General features: G+C 41.0%; 1 protein-coding gene across 5 annotated transcripts in view; it reads left to right on the top strand.

Annotated features, from left to right (window-relative positions):
• Nucleotides 1-21,806, top strand: part of LOC101156929 (AT-rich interactive domain-containing protein 1B) — a 217,969-nt gene that overhangs the window by 139,669 nt on the left and 56,494 nt on the right. For all 5 annotated transcript variants that reach the window (XM_023952010.1, XM_023952011.1, XM_023952012.1 and 2 more), the window contains one exon: nucleotides 1,770-2,073. In XM_023952010.1, the coding sequence (XP_023807778.1) occupies nucleotides 1,770-2,073 (304 nt within the window). The remainder of the gene's footprint in view (nucleotides 1-1,769; nucleotides 2,074-21,806) is intronic.

The raw sequence follows: 21,806 nt of genomic DNA, 5'->3' as shown, positions 1-21,806 counted from the left end.
GCTAGTGAGCATCGTTACATGCTGGGTTTTTTTGCAGAGGCTTCTGGGATATTTCCAAGGTCCTGGATTTTAGAATTGTATAATTGGACACTCCGACAAATTCGCCAATGCTAGAGCATTATGCAATCACCAGTTAGGGAATTCGGCGAGAACCCATGGTTATGCTAATGCTACTGTTAGCATGGCTGTCCCTACTCAATCTTTAACGGCCACACGATCGGTCCTCGCATTCACCGATCCTACGGCACTTCCTCTTTGTCACCGACATTGCGACAGTTAGGATTTGAACTAGATTAACTCCCATAATTTGTACATTTTTTGTGCGTTTGTTGTTTCAAGATCGTAAAACTTGTAAAACAAAATGTCGGTCAAAACCTGAAGTTCAAAGGGTGCAGGCATGTTATCGCTTGGCTCTAAGTGCGGGGTGACCCGATTGGCTGAGACGGTGGAAAGGTGCGGCTGAGGGAGACAAACAGTGAGGGAAAAAAATAAATAAATAAAGCCTCATGTGCTCAGTGGAGCAAAAGGTAGAAAATGCCAGGTGACAGGCTGGCAGGCCAGCTGAGCGGGTGGGGCACACACCGCAGCGTGATGGAAAACAAAGGCATCACAGTTGAGATGGCATTAACCGAAACAAGCAGCAGGCTTGGTCGCTGCCTCACTTGCTTGGTTGCCTGTTCCACAGGTCGCACAAGTTCCGGCTGATGGAAGGGGATGAAGGATGCCTGCCTCTTTTCTTTATTTCCCACCACGATGTGCTGGGGTTGTGAGAAATAGTTTTGGCACTGACAACCTGTCAGACTTGAAACATTAGCATTAAACAGCTAAAACGGACACATTTTGAATAATTTGGATCTATAGTTTGGATTTGCAGTGGCTTGAAAAGTAACGTTATGCATTTTTTAGGGTGTTATGCTGTTGTGCACCAGCATTTTTTTCCCACTGTGGCGGCAACAGACACAGCTGCCTTCAGGTCTCTAAGACAGGATCTGCTGTGACACTGATGTAAGGCTCAGGTGGGAGTGGATCTGAGAGTCAGAGGGTCAAAGCAAAGGCAGGTGGATCAGCTGGCATTCACCCGCAACCCTTCCATCACTTCCCCAAAGCACACACCGGCCAGCGAACCGGGGGTCGCTGATGGGGTAACGTCGCCGCCAATCGCCACGTGCAGCTAAGGCATGGCTCCGTGTGTGAGACATCTGACTGGTGGGCGGCCATCATCTTTTATCTCACCACGTCACATCTGCTCCCCCCTGAATTTAGTCACCACATCCTTTAGTTTCTTCCTGTCGATTTTAGTGGGGATTTCCTGGAATTGTTTTAGGTAAGGGACTATACCTGGGAAGTGCACACGTAAATTAACAGAACTGAAAATGGAAGATTTGTGAACTTGCCCTTGGTCAGAATAAAATCGCATTCAAATTCATTTTTCTGACAGCAGCCTCTGTAGGACCATTTTTTATGAGACGTTTGTGTTCCTCTGCAGCTGACACTATACAGGTATTTTCTCAATGATTTGATGGCCATAGGAAAGTCAGCTTTCATCCATTCATTCAAAGTAAACCTTTCATATTTCTGCATTTCTTGAAGTGTAATTTTTTACAATAATGTTGTTTTAACCACACCGCCATGATTACATAACTTCATGGTCAAAGTGATCTGCTTTGCTTCAGCTTATACTGAAATGTGCCACCTGCTGCACGCCAGCTCTGATGAAATGCTTGGATGATTTCCTAAATGCTCACTGTGAGCCTCTTTTTCTGTTCCAGGATCTGTCTGGCTCGATCGATGACCTTCCCACTGGGATTGAGGGAGGCCTGGGCTCCGCCGCCTGTGCTGGCGGATCCTCCAGCAGCAACAGCAGCTGCAGCCAAGGGGAACAGCCAAACGCAAGTAACCAAGGACAATCCCCCTTTTCCCCCCATGCCTCCCCTCATCTTCAAAGCCAGAGAAGCGGGCCCTCTCCCTCCCCAGTGGTCTCCCCTGCAGGCTCCACACAGTCCCAGCAGTCCAGATCGGGTTCGGGACCCATTTCTCCTGCAAGCGGACCCTCTGCAAACACATCCGCACCAGGTAAGAGTGCTGTTGGATCCTGAACAAGTGTGCAAACATTTTATGTGGTGGAAAACTGATGAGGATGTACCACATAAAAAATACCAATTAATTACTGTATACTGTAGTTCTTCTTTAGTCTTTGTAATATGTACCTGTACAGAGGGGTGCTGCAGGTTTTAGGGTTGTCTGGGTCTGTGTAAGGTCGTAGAGGAGAAAGGCTGCTTCTCAATGGAGCAAAGGTTTTTGATCACCTTTTGGCATATTTAAGGGTGTGACGATAATCGCATCACCACGGTGATGACCAGACTTAAGCCACCTCTTGAGGCCACATAGTTGGGAAGTAGTACAAATGGTTTTGTCGTAGAATCCTCACTGGCGGGAGCTCATTGGGAATCAAACTCTGATTTCCCATGTGCCTGTTCAGCACTTAACCAACTAAGCTTTCCGGCTGCATCTTAAAGGAGTGCAGGTATATCTTGCAGTTTCCTTGAGGCTTGTACAGACACCTCAGTGGTTGTCATGAAAACTGAATGTATGCGTGTCATGCCTGTGGTAATCTTATCGTGAATTATTTATAAGGCTATTGCAAGTTACACACACTGATATGTGTCGTATGGCACGTTGTTAGCCTGTAGGATGTCCAATTCCTCATTTCAGTCAAGCTACATGTAAGGAGTACACACTTATCACATGAACAGCACTAACGGCCCCTTAAGCATTGCGCAGGATTTGGGGGTGGTGAAAAAAAACAAATAAAAAAGGAAAAATCTGTACGACACACCTGCAAGTCACCTACTTCACTCCTACTCACCTTTGCGTGTTGTATGTGTTCACTTCAACTTGTTGCCTGCGCCATGCCCGTAAAAAAATGTGCACGAACTGCTTTAGGGGCTCACAGAGTGGTTTACGATCCTGATATTTGGTGCGAGTCCTCTGCATCCCTCTTTATGTGTTTTGCCTGCATACAGCCGGTATTTAACCATAAAGACAGTTGGGACCAAGGTTTTAATGAACACCGCACAAAAACCGCCTTATAGTTTGATGTGTTCGAATAATCTATAATTTGAACAATTATATTAGAACTATAATGAAGAAACCCATCTGGATCCCCTTGGTCGTGTATGGGTTAGGGTTAGGGTTTACAGTACCCATAGACGAGTCGACTGTGGGTACAACTATTAGAGTCTCTGATGTAGATTGTTTGCCCTGGAGCTCCAATCATGAATTAAGCAGAAATCTTTTTTTTTTTCATCTCTTTGTTATTGTTGCTGTTGCTTACAAATCATAAAGCCCTTTTTTCATGCATGTTACACTAGTGAACTCTGAAAGCCTATCACAGTTATCACACCCATATTCCTGCTTGACCTTTACATTTGTGCTTCTGTTTTCATTTGTTTTTAAATATGTGCATTTAAAGAGGGTTTTAAAAAGGTCACATGGAAGAGCGACCTCAGTAGAGTCTATCAATAAATAAACAAGATTTCTGTGGAGTTTTGCATTGCAGTGGAACTATGTTAGAACAATGTTGCATTGCAGTTGTCAACGAGCAGTTTCCTAAAGTCTGTACCCTGAAAATGCAGGAAAAAAAAGGTTAAATGTTTTGTTTTTGCTTAAAGATTATCCGAAATTGAGGCAAAAATAAAATATTAATAGTTAAAACATAAGTTTGGAACTTTACACTCCAAAAAAAACATGAAATGATGAATGGATGGTGAAGTATTAATTCATTGTTGCTCAAGTCTAAAACAAAAGGTGTTCTGTTTGCTAATCATATTTTTTTCGACATTTATAATTATTTGTACAACCACAACAACATAAAAAACGGCGGTCTTGGCTTAAAGAAATGATAGTACAATGAAGGGTATATAATCCCTGGACAAGTCGTAGTGGGGTGAAGTCTTGGTAGAATATTCATTATGATAAAACCACCCAATCTACCCAATCAGGATAGTGGTATATCCATCCATCTAGTGAGGTCATTTTTTAAATTTTTATGAATTGAAACCATATTCATCTTCAAAATGCTTGCATGTTTGGGACCACTTAAACCCCCTAAAAAAGTTAATCCAGAGACAGACTAGGTAAATGGAAAATTCCTGGGCACAGAAGAGTTCTCATAACCTCCTGTTGGCATGGCAATTGGTATAATTAACATCTACATTGTAGCTGGACAGAGAACCAATGTTATTTTATAGTTCATATCACAGCTGGTATAGATGTTCTTAGGATCAGTGATGAATAAGAAGAAATCAATTGCATACAACAATGTTTGATACTCAGTTGCTCCAAATTGAAACTGGGTGAGCTTCATCCGTTGTTGGTCCTTGGGCAAGACCCTTTGTGCTACTGCTTTACTGGGTCCCCCTGTGCTGGTCCCCAGCCCAGATTAAATACAGGGTTGTGTCAGGAAGGGCATCCGGCGTAAAAAATCTCTGACAAACCACCTGTTCGAATTAGTGAAAGCTTATTCGCTGTAGCAACCCCTGAAGGGATATACTGAAAGGTGACTAACAACACAGCTAGTATAGATGCCTCAGGATCAGTTATAAATAAGGAGACATGATCTGCGTACAACAATGTTTCATATGCATCGCTCCAAGTTGAAAGCCTGGTATATCAGAGTAACTTCGATTGGCCTCTGTTCCATTGTCAGTGCAAAAACAAGTGGGGCTATTGGATAACCCTGAAATGTTATCCTTCCAAGACTGAGTTTTGGTGATCTAACACTGTTCACAAGGACATCTGCTCATGTTAACTGTTCAGTTTGAAATTTTTTATGATATATTTAGAGTTGTGATAAAAGGGGAATTATGAGTATCCACAGAATACAGGTATTGTATTTGTTGTATTTTGTTCATACAAAATTCAGACCCTTATGTGTATTTTTGTTTCATCTTTTTCCCAAACTAGTGTTCTAATTTTGTGTTATACACATTGACGCAACACAACTATCAGAGGGCTCTAGACAGTTGATGTTGATGAAAAATACAGATTTGGGCATTTAAATGCAAACTTTCTATGACTTTCTATATTCAAACTGTAAGACTTTTTTTTTCTCAACTTCAAGTCTCAGTCTAATCTATCCCGATTAGCTCCCCGTCTGCCCGTTTGCAGAGAGGGTGAAGCTGAGAAAACACTGCAACACAAGACCAAACATGTCCATCCTGCATGTCTAGACTTCCATCTGTAATCAGAAAGCAGGGAACTGAGAAATAGCACTTGAAGGCGCCAAGGCTATTGTGGGACTCACTCACATGGGGTTGTGGATTGGATTTTAGAGATTTCTTCTGCCTGATCGAAACAGTAAAGAAACTAGCAGTTTTCCAGCAATCGATGGTATGAATCAGCATTTCTGTACTATACGTCTCTCTGTTGAAACTAAAATTAAAGTCTTAGTCACATGCACCCACACGGGGGTCAGCCCATATAGGTGCTGCAGGTTTTTGGGTTAGTCCGGACCTGTGGAGGGTCATAGAGTAGAGCGTCCACATCTTAAAGGGAGCGCAGGAGTGTCTTTCGGTTCCCTTGTGCCTCATAACGCCCCCTTAAAATGAAAATAGAACGTACCATTATTGCACGTGTGGTAAATGTATCGTGAAGTTTTTGTAAGTGTAATGAAAGTTACACACACTGATGACATTTACTGTTGTACAGTTGTACCTTATGTCACACTCGAGTACATACATCTACATTTATACCTCTATTCACAGAGAGTGACTCACAAAGCGCTTCACAATATTGAAACAGGAAAAAAAAAAAGAGAAATACTTCAAGCTGTTTTAAGCAGGTAAAACCCAATAAGACATACTCAGACATTTTAAAAGACAGGGCTTAAAAAAGAATACCAATTATCGGCCAAAAGTTTTTTTTTTAATTAAATGTTTAACTTGAGTTTTAAATCACTTGATTGAGTACATCTGGTACATAGACAGAGGGAAGCCGTTCCAGAGTCACGCAGCGACTGCCCCAAAGGCGAGTTCTCCCCTAGATTTAAAATGAGTTTTTGGATCACATAAAAGATTCTGATCAGTTCACCTAAAAGAACGTACAGGAGTGCAGGTTGATTGATTGATTGATTTTATTTTATTTAAGTGTCATGCACTAATGTGCCCAGCCCGCACGGGCTTATATGACACTGAAAGACAAAGTACAGAAAAAATATAGAAACATGCCCATCACAAAAATACAATAACCTACCTAGTCAGAGGTAGTTAAAAGGTCAAAAATATAGTTAGTGGTCTGTCTGTGCGAGGTTATAAATAATAGCAGAGGGGTGACACAAGTTCCCTTATTGGTTCCAGTTAAAAGCTTGCTGCAGAGCTTTGGACAAATTGGAGATGTTTAAGAGACTGTTAAAACAAGTGAAAAGAGAGTTACAGTAATCTAAGCAAGACGAGCTAAAAGCATGGATAATCAGCTCAAGGTCAGATCAGGATAAAATTGTTTTTAGTTTAGCCACATTCCCCAGGTGATAAAAACAATGTTTTACTTGGAGCTTCAAATGAGAGTCAGGAGACATGGATTTGTAGAACAAAGTTCCTAAGACTAGACTGGACAGAAAAATAAAGCTGAATGTCATCAGCATATAAATGATATGAAATGTGACTAAATTTGCAGATGAGTCTCCCAAGAGGGATTGTACAGAGAATGAATAATATGGGGCCCAGAACAGAACCTTGGGGAACACCACTAGTATTACTACATTATAGGTTCTACTGCTAAAGTTGGAGGCAAAGTAGCTACTGACTGACTCCAACATAGTCCTAATGAAAATGCTCAATCATAAAATTGTGAGCTAATATATCAAATGCAGATTTCAGGGCTAAAAGAATGAGAACATTATACTGACCAGAATCTGCAGCTGTGAGCACATCGTTAGAAAAAGATTGCACAATTATGCATCGTTCCATCGCCCTACAAGTTCATTGACCGGCCTGAGATTTGATATTGTGTGTTATGCCCATTTTTTGCCTGTAGTAGCCCATATCCACCCATAGGGGTACAAGATCCTGCAGAAATCATAGAGCGGATCTCTCCTGAGGCCACAGCATGTTACCGTTTCGATTGGCATCATAAACTCTTTAATGCGTGTGACCTCCATGGCATCCATCCACCTGTTTTCCCGGGTGAGGGCCTGATTGAGCCCCTCTCTCTTCATGTGGTAGACCTACTAGTCACTCTCACAAGCCGCAACAAGGGCATCTTGAGTGAAAACCTAACTCCTCCTCCTCCTCTCCTCCGCCTCCTCTTAGCTAGTTACTGGAGTGATTGACGCTAATGAAAAACTGGGACAGTGCGGTGTTGTTGTTTTTTCAAGCTCTTGTGCCAAGAATCACGAGGAGAATCTGGAATGAGGCGGCAAATACGGGGGAGCGAAACCGATGGCGGGGACATTATTAATAAGATCATATTCAAAAATATTCCTTGTGCCAAACAAGTGGTGATAAAGCATGGAGCAGAGAGGAACATCTGGCATGCTTCAGCGTTTGTACTACATTCAGTTTGAATTAGATCAAGGCGCAGCCTGAGACGCGGGGAGAATTAATGCGGTTAGCACACATCTGATTACTAATGCCGTGCTCTGCAGCACTTCATCACAACTTAGGACACTTTGGTTTATTTTGTCCCTTCACTTTAGTGCACTGCAATGATGAGAGACATGGATGTGCATGCTGCATTTTTTTGTGTATTTATTGTGTTAATATTCACTTATATGTCATCTGAGTGAAATCAAAGTAACAATATTAGTTTATTTTATCAGTTGGAAAAAAGAATTGAGCATAAGTCACAGAAAGGAAGAGTTCACTGACTTATGACTGCTTTCTGATCCATTTACGCTGCTTTTTAGGGAGGAAGAAATCCAAATCACAGGCTTTTGAAAATTGGTTTTGCTGCTTCAATGTTGGCAAAATTGATCTGAATTGGTGCTTTAGACCAGTGTTTTTCAACCTTTCTTGAGCCACGGCACACTTTAACCCTGACAAAAATCCCGCGGCACACCAGCATCCAAAAAAAAAAAAAAAAAGGAGAAATTCATGGTCTGTATTGATCGACCCCCCCCCCCCCCCCCGCGAAATCTCAAGTGGATTTTTGTGATAATTGTGGCAGAAAAAGCAGGAAGTTGCGGCTGTTTTTTTCTAAGAGATGAACCACCAGCTAAAGACGAGCTTTAGATGCTATTTTTGTTAGAACTGAGCGACTTTATCAGCAGAATTAAGAACAAGGAAGTGAAGACTTTAGCCACTTCTGATTGGTCAGACTGATGACATGTGATTAAGCCTTCAAGAATGATTGGCGGAGACAGTTAAAGGGGCGGGACTTTTCCTTACACAGTTATAGCTGCAGCTAAATCGCGGCACCGTGATTCTTATCAAAATGTCTTTAATAGAATTAAATAAACACAAAGAAAAAGTCATTTTAAGATCTTTTATATTCCTAACTACTCAGTGTTTTATCAGGGCCTGTTTGGATGAACACAGAGCTGAAATCCTGGAGATGGAAAATGTTTTTAGATCAGTGAATGAGGGCAATTTCTCCACGGCGCACTTGACCATCTCCCACGGCACACTAGTGTGCCGTGGGAGATGGTTGAAGCACACTGGTTGAAAAACACTGCTTTAGACAACTAGAAACGTTGTAAATCAGCTTTTGATCTATTGTCAAAGTGTTCCAAGTGGTCTTTTAACCCTTGTGCTATCTTAGATGACCCCACCCTTGCATTAATGTGTTCTCCCTACCATGACAAAGGTGGATAAAGGTGGAAAGATTTCATGTAATCCATGGACACCAGTGAGGTTTACAAATCATTGAAGAAAAAAGGTTCAGCGCACTGTCTAGTGCGGGGGTCGGCAACCCAGAATGTCGAAAGAGCCAAATTGGATGAAAAAAAACAAAAACAAATATGTCTGGAGCTGCAAAATATTAAAAGCCCTAATTAAGCCTTATAATGAAGACAACACATGCAATATGTATCTATATTAGTTATATTAGCCTACTATCAAAATGACTAAGTTCCTACAAATACATAATGAGCATTAACGATTAAATGTTTATTTGCCCTGCAGTGCATTCTGCGGAGAACGACGCGTCACGTGACTGCTCTGTTGTGCAAGTTTAACTTCATTAAAATATCAATGAATTATGTTTCATTGCTTTGATAAATTCAAAGAAATGTAATAAAGAAATCCGATTTTTGATGTCATTTTTATTTTGAGGATTCGAACAAAAAACAATAAAATGGAACGTGCGTGACGAGCCCCTCTCTGGGAACTAAACAGAGTGCAATAAAACGCAGCCTGCGTTTATAAAAAATAAAATAGCCTTTTGAAAAGGTAAAGCATATAAAATCAAATTAATACAGTTTAGTTTGATTTCTGTGCAAATGCCAAGCAAGTCAGTGCAAGGGTAAAATGCAGCATCCTCTTCTCTTCTTCGCTGTACATCTCTGGCAAAGACAGCCAGTAAGCCTTTCATTCAGCTCGTTCAGGTGGCTTGTCACAGTCATATCCACTTAAAAGTGCAGGTTTTCGAGCCAATCTTCCAGTTGCGGGTGGTTCAGGTCTTTGCTTTTCAGGAATGTTTTCATGTGTTCTAAACAGACGACAAAGTGGCCCAAAACGTCACCCCTGGACAGCCATCGGACTTTGATGTGTAGCAGGAGATCAGAATATTCGCTTTCAACTTCATCAAGCAATGCACGGAACTGACGGTGGTTCGATTTACATCAGCCACCTGCTTAGCGGTCTGCTAAAAGTGAAAAAAAATAAAGCCCTGCTGGTCAAAATTGTAGAAACTTGTCATTTTCTAGGACATAGTTCTTAAGAAATTCCCCTCAGAGTTTTGGGCGTGACCATCGTTGTGGAGCAACCCTGCCCCCACTTCCCTTTTTTTTTTGCTGAGAGCTCCTGGTTAACATGCTTTCCTGTTAGCTTACTGCCCCTCACATCCTCAACCTAACATTATCGGTGCAACAAAAACTATGAGCAACATTGGAGCTATCCAGCCGTACAGTTTTCAACCAAATATCCGTTCAGACCAGTGAAACAAAGACAAACACGGATCTTTTGTCTACAAGTGGATGCAAGAACTTGTGGCCCGCCAGTGTATTTTCAATGTCACCATTACAATGGTTTATAAATTAAAGCAAAGATTTTTGCTTTGGGTGGCAGCTGGCCCCCTCATACCCCCTGTATTTCCACCCCTGGTCCTCCATTATCAGAAAAAGGCCACAAGAACATGTTAAAAAGACATTTTTTATTGGATTGGGTCTTTAAGTTATAACTGTACTTGTCTCAGTATGATGTATGGAAAGTTTGAAAGTTGTTAAAAGACAATATCGTAAAAATTGACCTGTTAGGCACAAATGTGGGGGTTAAATGTTAAGTGTGTTTGACAGCTTTGTGACAATAGAAAAAGCTGAATTAGTGAAATAGGACAGAGAAAGTGGAGTGCCATTAAAGCGCTCACACCTGCATGTTTGTGTGTCAGCCTGCCATCAGCGGCCCACGGATGAGCGCGCACGTTCCAATTTCATTATGTCATCCTCTCACCTGGCTGTCAAACAGAAGGAAGTTTGAGAATGCAGAACCCACTTGTGTGTAAAAAAATAAAAAATACAAAAAGCATTTTGCATTTTGTTGTTGGGATAATTGTCCCAGTGTGTTTGGTCAAATGGATGAGCGACAGCGTGTGAGGGAGGCTTTGATAGAGTCAGACAGCCAGGGTGTTAAAGAGAGGTATGCTGACAGATTGCCAGCCTATCATACACCTATGCACTCTCACAAATCTATCTTGTCAGAGCGCCGCGGCAAGCCTGTGATCCCCCCCCCCACTCCTTACTCTCCCCCTCCCCCTGTCTGTCTCTCCATGAAGCAAATCCAATACACTGTAACATTATCTGGGCCTCGCCTTGCTATTTGGATTCTCTCCCGGAACCAGAAAGGCACACGCGGGGCCAAATTGATTTTCCTGTTGCGCTAGATTTGTGACAGTTGAGCAGAAATCACATTGCTCAACTGCCAACCCCCCTCCTCTAACTCTTGTGTGCACATACAAGAAAAAAAAAACAAAAATGGAGCACACACGCTCCGTCAGTGTCTGTGGCTTCATCCTCGGAATGTTTTCCCCCTTCCGTGAGATATCAGGGAGAGATTTGTCTTTCATTCGGATGGATGGTTTGGCTGGATTGGAAGCAACTGCAGTCATCTGTCCAGTTAAGGAGCCCGAAAAAAGTTAACATTAGCACCGACAGAATGATGAGGGGGGAAAAAAATAGCTTGTATGTTTTCAGCTGTAATTCTGTGTACTTACAGGATGTTTGGTGCCGATAACAGTGTTTGGTTAGAGTTTGCACATATGCTGGTTTGACGAGCTGTCTCCTGGTACAGCCTGTCACTGCAGAGCCACTCTCTGTCAGCCTTAGTAGGACTGTCGCTTCCCCAAAAATGAGCTGAAGACATACCCATTACCAGGCTCAACCTGATGCATATTACATCCAACTTCACACGAGCTCAGTGCAGAAACTCAGCTGTCATCGGCTCCAGGCGCTCTAACAGATAACGTGGCAAAGGGAAGACATTTCAGCAAAAATTTTGCTCATGGAGAATATTGTACTTCTAATCCCTTAGCACAAAACAAAAACTTCCTAGCATGAATTCACCTTCTTTTGTTCTAACAAGCATCTCTCAGCTGTTCATTTTACACAGTACAAAGCCCACTACGTCCAAGAATTGACAGAAAATTCATTTTTTTAAATAAAGATGTTTTTAGACCTTTTGAAGAAATCCCCGAAAATTGTTTTTGACATATAGATAAGTCAACCAGGATTTTTTGGGTGAATTGGGTGAAGTTTTTCCTCATAACAAGTTTAAGATGCAAAAATATTAACATTATAACAAATTATCAATAAATGTTGCGTTAGGTCTATCCAGCAAGTACTGTTATAATAATAATAAAGTAATAGATAAGTTATTTTAACTTTAAAGGTTTGAAAATTAGAAAAACTTTTCCCGCCAAAAGTGTTTTTGAAATTTCACGAAACCATCAATTTTAAAATGAGCTGAAAAAAACCTCTTTACTGCCCCTAGTGGACTGATGATAAACTACAGGGCAAAAAACATGGACCAAGTTATACAGTGGGGCAAACACAACGCTGAAGTTGGCTTCTGATTCGCACTAAAGGAACATTCCACTGCATTTTTCGCACTAAGATCACCTAAAACCAGGTCCTCTTCAATAACCACATGACCTGGACTGCTCAAACCTGGATAAAATTATGATTTAGATAGTAAAGAACACATTAAACACAGTTTCTGATTTGTGAAACCATCCGAGCAGGAAGTTGAAACCTTTATTTGATTTCTCAAAATGAGGATGGGAGAGATACGATCGATGGAGGAGAGAAGATAAATGAACAACAGAGAAAGAGATGAGTGAACCTGAAATGGGAAGAGATAACCATTAAAATGTCAGGGTCCAAAAAGAGAGAGGTTATCTTACAAGTTGGTTTGGTCACGTTTACTTTATGATAGGTTTTTGTTTTTGTGGCTTTCCTGTTTCACAAATCAGAAACTGTGTTTAATATATTATTTAGTATCTAATGCATAATTTTATCCAGGTTTGAGCAGTCCAGGTCCTGTGGTTTTTGAACAGGACCTGATCTAAGGTGGACTCAGCGCATAAAATGCAAAAACAATCATCCTATTTCACATTTTCACAAATTAGAGAAAAGTTTCACAAATCAGAAACCATGTTTAATGTGTTCTTTACTATCTAAATCATAATTTAATCCAGGTTTGAGCAGTCCAGGCCCTGTGGTTCTTGAACAGGACCTGGTTCTAGGTGATCTTAGTGCAAAAAATGCAGTGGAATGTTCCTTTAGTGCCCTCGCGAATCGGCAGCTGGGTATTGGAAACCAACTTCAGCATCGTGGGGCAAACAAGTATTTAGTCAGCCGCCAATATTGCAAGTTCTCCCACTTAAAAAGATGAGAGAGGCCTGTAATTTTATCATAGGTATACCTCAACTATGAGAGACATGTGAAAAAGAATCCAGAAAATCACATTGTCTGATTTTTTTTTCACAGTGTGGCATGATCTTTAACATTTTAAGCTTATCAGTGCTGCTTAATGATCAAATCCTGTCTTTACCTGAAGGTAACGTTAGCTCTGGCATATAAGAATTTTTTTTTTGGAAAGTTCATGGTAAATTGGCATAAGAATTGCTTAAAAATATTAAATTAGTGGGTAAATTGAATGCAGTGTTCAAAGCAATGATGTGGTTTTGTGCTATGAGTCATAACTAAAGAAGTAAGAGAAAATAAAAATAAAAGACTCAGTTCAAATTGATATTTTTGTTTTACCTTAGTTTTTCTTTTCTTTTTTTGTGTTCCTACAAGTCTTAAAAGACAAACTGCTTTGTTTTTTTATGCCTTGTGGCACAACTAATTGACACCAAGCTCTTCCTCGCTTTTCTTCAGCTTTGTTTACTTAGTCAGCATTAGAAAATCAAAGCTAGTCTTGATTTTTTTAGCTCTTTTTTTCTTTCCCTTCAAAGTCCTCTGAGGTCCAGTTATTGTTGCCTGTTTGCTCCCTTTTGCCCCTTTCCGTTTATCTTCTGTTTCTCCTTTTTTTTACTTGCACCTAGTTTTTATTCTTCTCTATTAGGGTGATTGGAAGTTGCAGACAAGAGCTCCAGAGAGTTTGAGCTGCTTTTTCTGCTTTCCGCTTCAAGCGCTTCCAGGGCTGAGAAGGACACAGAGGGGTCAGGGCAAGTGGAAGAGGATAGAAGGTTATGGGAGAGAGCACCAGATTTGGTTTGTTTGGTAGCTAAAGGGTCTTTCCTTAAACAAATCTCCTCTTAAACAGTTTTATAAATTTGCTCTCTTTACATCTTGTTCCAGCTTGCCCTGTAGGGCTCTAATGATTCGTAAAAACAAAACAAACCTTCATCCCTGTTATCCTGAAAACCACAAAAATGCTGCTCTTCTACCACGCTAGGGTCAAAGATCAAGGCAGGGGCGTCCAAACTTTTTGCAAACAGGACCAAATTTGGTTAGGAGAAAATGTGTGAAGGCCTGCATTCTTTGAGCCTAAATAATACTTTAAATGCAAATTAATTATTTTACAAACATGCTTTTTGTAATGGGATACTTGCTGTAAGATTTACATTTAAAGACCAGAAATAAAATTAAGATTAAGACTGGAGAAAACCTGTTGTCAACATGAAATCTGGATTCATATAAAATGTCACGTATTATGAAAAACAAACACTTTAAATTTAAATCATGTGAACAGAAAAATAACGGTTATAATTATTAAAGTTACGGTGGTTTTGATTGTTAGCTACTGTACCTTAATGAGGTTAACCTAACCCTTAGAAATCTTTGAGAGTCTGTAGCTACAGGTTGCTGCCGCAGGTTAACAACAACTTATAGCTGTACGCTAGTGCAGCCACCAGCACTAGCGTATAAGTGCTGGGGGCTGCACACTACCAATTTTACGACAGGAGTTTGCGAAATCTGACTGCTGGTGGCATTTGGCCCCAAGGTGGACTTTGGACATGCCTGCCCTATAGGATCCTAAGGCCGAATCGCTTTCCTACCTGTACGTTTGTCCCTCCTAGCAGACAGATATGAAAAAATAGTGTTTTCAAATTCGGAGGTTACTACGACTTGATGGCGTCATCAATAGTTGCCGGTCATCTACGTTAGTGCGTAGCTACCAGTATTCAGAAAATACATAACATCAGTTTTATAATTTGAAAAAGTCATGCTAAAACAAAAACTCAGTACTTATATTCCAATGTGAATTTCAGAATTCACCCACGTGGAGAAATGCGTTCCTCCTTGGCGCCACAATGTGATGCAGAACACTCTACTGGCGGAGCGATAGCCAGCCCTAAGTAGCTACGGCTCCTCCCTAAAATACACTTTTGGACACCACTACAGCTTCAAATGCTCCTACAGTTGGGGCAATAGAGGGGAGCAGGACGGGTAGGGCAGCAATTTGGATTCGGCCCCTTCCGTAAAAGGGCCACCATTTAGCGAAGAAGGACTTCTCGACAGCGAACACAACTGTTAAAAGGAGTGCCACGGGGGTGCCACAGTGAAACTTGAATTTTTCCTCAGCTTCTGGTAAAAGTTAGATGCAAAAAAAATAAAAATAAAGCAGCGGTTTGGGTTTGGTGTTTTATGTGTGTTTTGCAGCACTGGGTGAGTTTTCTTGTCACACCACTCCCTAAGAGGCTGCGTGGTAGGAACACTGCCTCTGGCTGTCCCTGCCCCCCCTCCCCCTCCTTCTTTCCCTCCATTCCCTCATTATTTTTATCATGCTCGCGCTCTCCTATGTTCCTCCTTGTCTCTCACGTTCCCTCGCCGCCTCGCTCTCCTCCCCATCTCTGTTTGCATCTGCTTTCGGCGCTCAGAGCGTAACTGTGGTACAGGCCTCCCACAGAGGAAGAAGCCAGAGTTTTTCCATCCTTTTCTCCCTTACCGTCATCTGTTTTCTCCTCTCCTCACATTCTTGCGTCTCGCCTCGGCGCCTGATTGTGTGTGAAGTGAAACATCAAAATGCCCAGACATTATGTTCACAAAGCACGCTGTCAGCCAAAATGGGGGGAGGAACCTTCTTACTGCGTTAGCCATTTAGTATAAAAAAAAACTACATTCTAAATCTGTCTGACTGGTAAAGCCTAACCTGAGCACAGTGGGCAATTATTTCCCTCCCCAGCACCTATTTCCTAGCTTTCTTTTGCTTCATTGCTCCCCCTCCGTCTTTTTTTTAGCTTAAGCTGCAGTTTTGGCTTACTTACAGTTGCTACTCAGCGTTGGAAGTAATGAGGATCTTGGGAGAGCGCTTGTTTTGCGAGCCACTGCAGGCCTCTGTTTGTCCCCCACAGGGAGAGTTAACAGGCATTAGCCCCCGGCTTGGAGAGGCATTGACTCGCACCCATTGAGATCTAAACCGCTATTATTGGAGCCTGCTGTTTATCTGCCTCTTCCCCCTAAAGACACCTCAAATTGGGGGTATTACCTTGGCGTGTGTGTTTGTTGAGTGGTGCAGGTGTGAGCGCGTTTTTTTATGGCCTAAGGGTTGTATAAGGAGATGGTGCTGAAGCAGCCCTTTCTCTGTCTTCCATGCCAGTCTATTAGAGCTCGCCACACTCGCCTCACTTTATCCAAAATGGTCTTCTCTGCTCCAGGGGATCTCCTTTGGTGAGAAATGCTTAGAAAGTGTTAGTGCTCAGTCAGGCAAGGAAAAAAAAAAAGTTTTTTCTGCGCATAAACAAAACACTCACCAGCCACTTTATTAGGTTCTTGTAGCGGGTTGGACCCCCCTTTTGCCTTCAGGACTGCCTTCATCCATAGTAGCATAAAATACAACAAGGTATTGGAAACATTCCTCAGACAGTTTGGTCCAGGTTGACATGATAGCATCACACAGTTGATGTAAATTTGTCGGCTGTACATCCATGATGCCGATTTCCCGTACCCACATCCCAAAGGGGCTCTATTGGGTTGAGGTCTGGTGACGGTGGAGGCCATCTTAGTCCAGTGAACTCAATGCCTGCCTGTACATGTTCAAAATGTCTTTGATCTGATCAAAGATCGGATTAGAATTCAACTGTTTACATAGAAAAAAAATGTATCTGATTAGAACAAACGTTTACATCTGTCACACGTTCAATCAGAATAAATCATTTTGACATGCGCAGAACTATCTAAAGTACCGGAAACGGCCATAGAAGAAGAAGTAGCGGAGTTTTGTTGAGGATGAGTTAGGGTTATGGGTATGGTCAAGCTAATATGGGCAACCGATAACAACATTTACTTCAAATATGTGCAGGCAATGTGCACCTTGGTAAATTCGTTTTAACAGCATAGACCAGGGGTCGGGAACCTTTTTTGCCGAGAGAGTCATAAACGCCAAATATTTTTAAATTTAATTTTGAAAGAGCCATACATTAATGTAGTGTCCCTTTACCACACTGAGGCACGTAGACTTAACCTCTTTTAAGGTTATTTATTCTGGTTACTGCAGACCACAACAAACGTCGTACAATTAATTCAGCAACTCCTGAATCTCTCCCGCCGAGACGAGAGCGCTTCTCCCAACTTTATATTCACCTGCTCCCGCTCCAGCCCTCCCATTTCCCTTATTCGGCCCATAGCTGAACCCCATTGGTCCAAATTACCTAACAACAGGCTGAGTGACAGAACTGAGGGCCAATCAGATCTCTGCTTGATGCGTTCAGCGAACTCCAGAACTTTTAACGCGGCCCAACAGCTCAGTCCGCGACAATATGTTTAAAACTAAATATACAAGTGAATGAGTGCATTTGATGTAATTTCAACATTTTTAAAGTACAATAAGTCTGTGGATTCTTTTTAATAACATTTTTATGCTGTTGCTAATAAATGATGAGTATTTCTCGTGGTAGTTTTGCTGATTGTCTAGTCTGGTTGATAAGTGGTGAGTTTCTGCTTCATGCAGGCGTTGAGACTTTAAACGTGATCTTAGGTCTGAATGTTCTGTAGATGTGACAGACTGCTCACATGCAGACGCGGAGCCAAACACACACTCACATGCTGCAGTGAGTGACAGGCAGCGGGTTTTACGTTTTTACAATCCCTGCGCGATTCACCTGCTGCCTGTCCCCACAACACCTCAGCCCCACCCTCTGCTTTCTCCCTCACACATCCCGTCCCCGCAACTGCGCGCTCTTTCTCAAAGACGGGAGCGCGCAGTTTTAGGCACGTCAATTCACAGGTTTCCGGGTGGTACAAACTCTGTGAAATAATAGATAATAGTAAAGTGACAGTGCTGGTGCAGATTTCTCTCTCTAAGCACCGCTCTAATGAAAAAAAAAGTATAATTAAAGATTTGTTTGCGAGCCACATGTGACCATCAAAAGAGCCATATATGGCTCGTGAGCCATAGGTTCCCGACCCCTGGCATAGACCTTTTATTTTTTCTGGACGTGATTGGTAGCACAAATTCTCATGATTGTCTTCAAGGTTTAACAGGAATGCTCGGAGCGTCTTTCCGCATTCAAACACCGCCAACGGTGTTCTAACACTATCCCGAAGTCACTCCTCTGCTCGGAGACACGGCTCTCCTGTGTCCAGCAGCCGGCCGGTCCTGTTTGTGCTCCAAAGGCTGATCCGGAGCCCACACCGTCTCCACATGACGGAAAAGGCAGCACACAATCAAAATAAATTGTTAACTCGCACTACAATCGGATTCACACTCGGCACAAACCCACCTATCTTGATCGGAAGGACATTTTGATCCCAATAAGTCTGATAGGGTATTCTAAATGGTTTGTTTACATGACAAATTTTTAGACTGATCAGGTTTTTATTCCAATTACTCCATGTAAACGCAGCAAGTTTCGTGTTGAAGAAACCCGTCTGACATGATTCCGGCTTGTTTTTTTATATGTTTCTACATTTTGTTTTACCTCTGAAACACCTTGTGACTTCTGTTCTGTGAAAGGTGCTCTATAAATAAAACGTACTTACTTATGACACAGCGCCTTATCCTGCTGGAAGTAGCCATCAGAAAATGGTACACTGTGGTCATGAATGGTTTGAGATGGTCAACAACAATACTCTGGCAGGTTGTGGTGTTGCAACCATGCTCAATTGGTACTAAGAGGCCCAAAATGTGCCAAGAAAATATCCCCCACACCATCACTTCCCCACCAACAGCCTGAACCGTTGATACAAGGTAGGATGAATCCATGCTTTCATGTTGTTGACAACAAATTCTGACCCTTCTGACTCATCAGACCAGGCAACTTTTCTCCAATTTTCTATCGTCCAGCCTGAGCCTGAGTGAATTCTAGCCTCAGTTTCCTGTTTTTAGCTGACAGGAGTGGCACCCAGTGTGATCTTCTGCTGCTGTAGCCCATCTGCCTCAAGGTTGTTGTTCAGAGATGCTCTTCTGCAGACCGAGGTTGTAACCAGTGGTCGTTTGAGTTACTGTCGCCTTTCTATCAGCTTGAACCAGTCTGGCCATTCTCCTCTGAACTCTGGCATCAACAAGGTATTTCCGCCCAAAAAACTGCTGCTCACTGGATATTTTCTTTTTCGACCATTCTCTGTAAACCCTGTAGATGGTTGTGGGGGAAAATCCCAGTAGATCAGCAGTTTCTAAAGTAGCCGTCTTTCACCAACAATCATGTCATGTTCAAAGTCACTTCAATGGCCTTTCTTCTTCATTCTGATGCTCAGTTTGAGCAGATCGTCTTGACCATATCTACATGCCTACATGCATTGAGTTGCTGCCACGTGATTGGCTGATTAGAAATTTGCTTTAACGAGCAGTTGGACGGGTGCATTTCTTTTCTTAGGTGCCTCACATTTGATGAACTTTTAAGCTGAATATAAGCCTGACTTTTATCCATTATTGTCATGCTTTCAGATACACACGCACCTTTGCACACTTTCTATTAGCCAGCGCATGAAACAAAACTGAAATATGGCCACGAGTGTTCTCCCTCAGCTTTGAACTTCTCCCGCATTTGCGTTTGAAACCGTGATGGAGAAAGAAAGAAAAAAGCTTCAAAGACCTCGTTCCGCGTCTTCAAAGCAAACTCTGGTTTGCATGGTCGGTCCTCGTGCAGGAGAATCAGAAAGTGTGCATCAGGTTTTTAGCGAGATCTCCAAAAACCTCAACAATCTCCACATACTTTTCAGCTCTGCTGACTCTTAATGTGAAGAAAAGAGTAAAAAATGAGCATGGGTCGTGAGTGACTTTTATCAACGAGAAAATTGCTGTCATTTGACTCTTAAATTGTGTTTAGAAAAGCATTTTTGCTGCATATTTATGTATTTTAAGCCTCTTCACCCTTTTTTTTTAGAACAGCATAAATACATAGGATCATTGCATACGCTTTCTTATAGGTGGGAAGTGCAGACCAAAAAAACAAGTGATATCCAAGAACAAACAACTAATTAAAAAACATTTCCTGTTATTTGCAAAAGCCAATTAAAAATACAAATCATCTTCACCTTTGATCCCTGTTGTTTTTTCTAATGAATCTGCCATGCTTGAATATGAATGACAGGCCTTGTTTGTCACTTCTTTGTGCATGTTTGGATTGTTTATGTGAGCGTCTGCTTTATTAAGAAGGTGTAAATTGCATACAGGAAATAAAGCTGCAGAGAGCATCACAACAGCTCCAGCACTGATTGCTGGATGTGCTAATTGCTGTGCAGCTGCTGTGGAGGCTAAAGCGTTATCTAAAACATCCACAAAATAATGCAGTTCTCAATAATCGTATACCGATATATTAAACACATTTTTTAACTAAAAAACACAAAACCTTATACAAATGTGGCCTTTAGATGCATTATTTTGCCTGTTAAATATAAAAAAGCTAATAAAACATTGTTAAATATTGTAAAAATAAGAAGAAAAGGGGAAATAAATTCCTATTTTTGGTCAGCTATTATCAGCAGAAAATAAAAGCCGGAAACAAATGTTAACCATATGTTAAACATGTACTGTATTATGGTGCATACATTTATTTTGAAAATATCTGATATAAAATATATTTTGGTCACCAGTAAATGTCTTTAACCAGACATCTGGAATCAAATTAATAAGAATAAATCACTTAAACGGATATATAATTTCAAAAAAATCTTAAATCTTTTAGAACTAATGTGCATTTCAAAATAAAAATTTTCATATACACAGTTTTAATTGAAACTTTAGGTTAAGTGGAAATTGAGAGACACTATGACTTTTTTGTTTTTTCTAGTTGATACAATTTCCTGAGGTCTTAATGAAGAGGCTCAGTGACATGATTTTGGGGACCACTGCTTTCTTCTCAGATCTATAAATAGCTGAGAGTTTTGTTGGGGTGGGGTAACTCATCTGTCTCCACCCTACCTGGTGACTCCACGGGGAAGGACCTCAGCAGCTCACCTTGGTGATGCCATGATGTTAGTGCACAAACCAGAACCAATCACACCTGAGGGGTTTCTGGGCCTAAAGAGAGCACAACAGACTTTTGGCAAGAACAAAAGATGCTTAAATCCAACTCCGATCATTTTTGTAAATCTATTGTAAAAGCATTCCCATTGGCTTTTTTAATTATTATTATGCTCTTTTTAGCCAAGATCTAAAAACTTATTTTGATCTGCTCCTAATGCACAAAAAATTTGAATAAAGAAATATTCAGAAATTGAATTTTGAGCTTAACTTTTGTTATATGTGTCCTCCATTATCACAATAATACTACAAGAACATGTGAAAAAGACCAAAAATATATTTTTTTGAGTGAATGTTTAATAAATAAGCAGTTTTTTAAACTCTTTTCTTTGCTGCATCTGAAATTTACAAGCAAGTTATGCAGGGAATCTATTGAAGTTATGAGTGAAAATGCAAACAAAGATCAAGAGATTAAGTAGCTCTGGTAGAAAATTTACTGTAAGAGTCAATAAATGACACATTCATAAAGGATAAGAGAAAATTTAGAATATTTTTCTTTTTAAAGATGTGGAGTCTGAAATTTTATGCTCTCAACCATTCAAAACATTATAAACAGTCTGGATTGGTAAAATTTAGTGTTTTAGCCAAAACAATAACAAAAGACAGTTTTTTGAAACAACAATTATATTTTGGGGTCTTTCTTGTTTTCTTAAAATGATTTCAAATGAAACCAAAGACACAGAATTATTTTACTCTGCTAGCTAGTGTCTAAAGTTATGAATCCTTAAAATTATTTTGGACTGAAAA

This window comes from Oryzias latipes, chromosome 22 (assembly GCF_002234675.1).
Source record: "Oryzias latipes chromosome 22, ASM223467v1".
Lineage (NCBI taxonomy): Eukaryota > Metazoa > Chordata > Actinopteri > Beloniformes > Adrianichthyidae > Oryzias > Oryzias latipes.
This window is presented reverse-complemented; position numbering and strand designations above follow the sequence as displayed.